We start from the raw sequence: 2500 nt of genomic DNA on the forward strand, positions 1-2500 counted from the left end.
GTTAAAAACGGTAACTCAAGTCACCGCTGTTTCTGAACAGTCAACAAAATACATCGCACCAAAATTGTTGTCTCCATGGTTACGTAGAAGAACTGGAGAGTTCAAAGGAAAAGAAAAATGTGGAAGGACGAATTTCTCACTGAAAGTTGTGAAGGGAAATGGTTTGTCGAGTCGATTTCTATGTGGAATACAAAATGAAATGATGCTTGACAAATGATTCCTATTGTTTGAATAAAATAACTTTTCAAAAAGAAATTAAGAGATGCAGATAGAGTTTCAGATTTAGATTTATTATCGTACACATGCACATACGAGGAATTTAGCTCGGTAAGTTGGTGCGGTGCAAATAGCAGACAGACAGAAACAAAACAGAAGCAGTAAAGTGGCATCCAGTAAAATATTCAGACACAAGCAATAGATATAGTTTTTGTACTATATTTTTTCATTATTTTATACGTAAAAAGTTAAACGGTGGAAAACAAGGAAGAGCTTCCAAATTGGCCAAAACACTAAGCAAGCTGCCAAGTGAGCAGTGAGCCAGAGATAAATGTTCCACAGCTTTCTAACGCAATTTTTTGCAATGTTAACCTTGAATACATTTTCTTACTTTCTGCATTACAAGCGGTTTCCCTCCTGCTGTTATTTTGCTTAAACATAAACAGTCAGCAGAATGCAGGAACTTAAGTCTCTGAATCTTAACATTTGCTGGGGAACGACCACCAGACTCCCTGCTTTTTGGTTTCCAAAATCTCCCTATTTTTGGACTGTCGAGGTTGGCAAGTGTGACTGACATACACACACACACGCACACACACACACACACACACACACACACAGAGACATGCACACACTTTGGCCCCTAAGAGCTTTTCACACACTCTCACACTCACAGCTCCCAGTGTCCACCAGGAAAACACTGAAAGAAACAGAAATAAAATAGAAAGTATAAGTGTGTGAATGTGAAGCTGCAAGGTGTTGCTGGGGCAGAACATGCTGAGTCAGCCTCTCCTGAACAGATCAAAGGTAAAGCCGGTTTCCCCTCTCCCCCCCACCCCCTCCCCCCCCCCCCCCTCAGCTGCCTCTGTGCGGGTCGGGCTTCTCGCAGGCCGGCTCGCCCGTCTCGCCCCCCAGCCCGGCCAGCCTGGCCTGGGCCCAGCGCAGCCGCCACCAGCCGGCCAGCCTGGCGCTCCGCAAGCAGGAGGAGGAGGAGAGCAAACGCTGCAAGGCTCTATCTGACAGCTATGAGCTCTCTACTGACCTCCAGGACAAGAAGGTACTACCAATACTACTGCAGATACTACCAATACTACTAGACTGTACTAATACTGAGAGGCTCTATCTGACAGCTATGAGCTCTCTACTGACCTCCAGGACAAGAAGGTACTACCAATACTACTGCAAATACTACCAATACTACTAGACTGTACTAATACTGAGAGGCTCTATCTGGCAGCTATGAGCTCTCTACTGACCTCTAGGACAAGAAGGTACTACCAATACTACTGCAGATACTACCAATACTACTAGACTGTACTAATACTGAGAGGCTCTATCTGACAGCTATGAGCTCTCTACTGACCTCCAGGACAAGAAGGTACTACCAATACTACTGCAGATACTACCAATACTACTAGACTGTACTAGTACTGAGAGGCTCTATCTGACAGCTATGAGCTCTCTACTGACCTCCAGGACAAGCCAATCTACCTTGACCTTGACCTTGACCTTGACAAGAAGGTACTACCAATACTACTGCAAATACTACCAATACTACTAATACTACTAGACTGTACTAGTACTGAGAGGCTCTACCTGACAGCTATGAGCTCTCTACTGACCTCCAGGACAAGAAGGTACTGGACTGCTGCAAACTGTCATTCTGAAAGCTGAATGCAGCGGTCTGATGTGTCACTTCACCAACTTTTGTCCAAATCAGATCAGTGGTGCAAATGATGCAGCGTCATTTTGAACCTGTGAATGCAGCAGTGAGATGCATCATTCACAAGTTTCAGCAAAATCCAACAAATAAACAAACATTGTAGGCAAATCAGTGCAAGTTTAAAAATGGCAGAAGGAGCAGCGACATGCATCATTCTGAAAATCTGATATTGTGCGTGACATACAGGCAATTAAACAAACATTGCTGAAGTTGCCTCCAGGATTGCCTCCAGGATAAACAGTTACCTCTGCAACTACAGCTATTACAACTACTTAAAATAATATTACTGTACTGTTTTAGTCCTAACTGGCCCTCCACACACACACACACACACACACACACAGACACACACACCCCTCCAGGTTAAAAACGTTCAATACTACTGTTATAATAATAATAATAATAATAGTAACTTTATTTATATAGCTCTTTTCGGTACTATTTACAATAACTTTACAATAAGGGTCACTAAGTTAAGGGTTAGTTAATGCTTAATAAGCATTAACTAACCCTTAATTAACAGTTAACTAATGTGTAATTTACTAATTTACTAATTTTACT

General features: G+C 42.5%; 1 protein-coding gene across 1 annotated transcript in view; it reads left to right on the forward strand.

Annotated features, from left to right (window-relative positions):
* The window catches only part of LOC139664049 (IQ motif and SEC7 domain-containing protein 1-like), a 34250-nt gene that overhangs the window by 4277 nt on the left and 27473 nt on the right, over positions 1-2500 (forward strand). The window contains exon 3 of the mRNA XM_071542860.1: positions 1106-1273. Coding sequence (XP_071398961.1) covers positions 1106-1273 — 168 coding nt within the window. The remainder of the gene's footprint in view (positions 1-1105; positions 1274-2500) is intronic.

The sequence above is a fragment of the Centroberyx affinis genome, unplaced genomic scaffold (genome assembly GCF_046629955.1).
Source record: "Centroberyx affinis isolate AG114_WGS23_722 - 3 ecotype Tasmania unplaced genomic scaffold, CSIRO-AGI_Caff_v1 ptg004195l_1, whole genome shotgun sequence".
NCBI lineage: Eukaryota > Metazoa > Chordata > Actinopteri > Beryciformes > Berycidae > Centroberyx > Centroberyx affinis.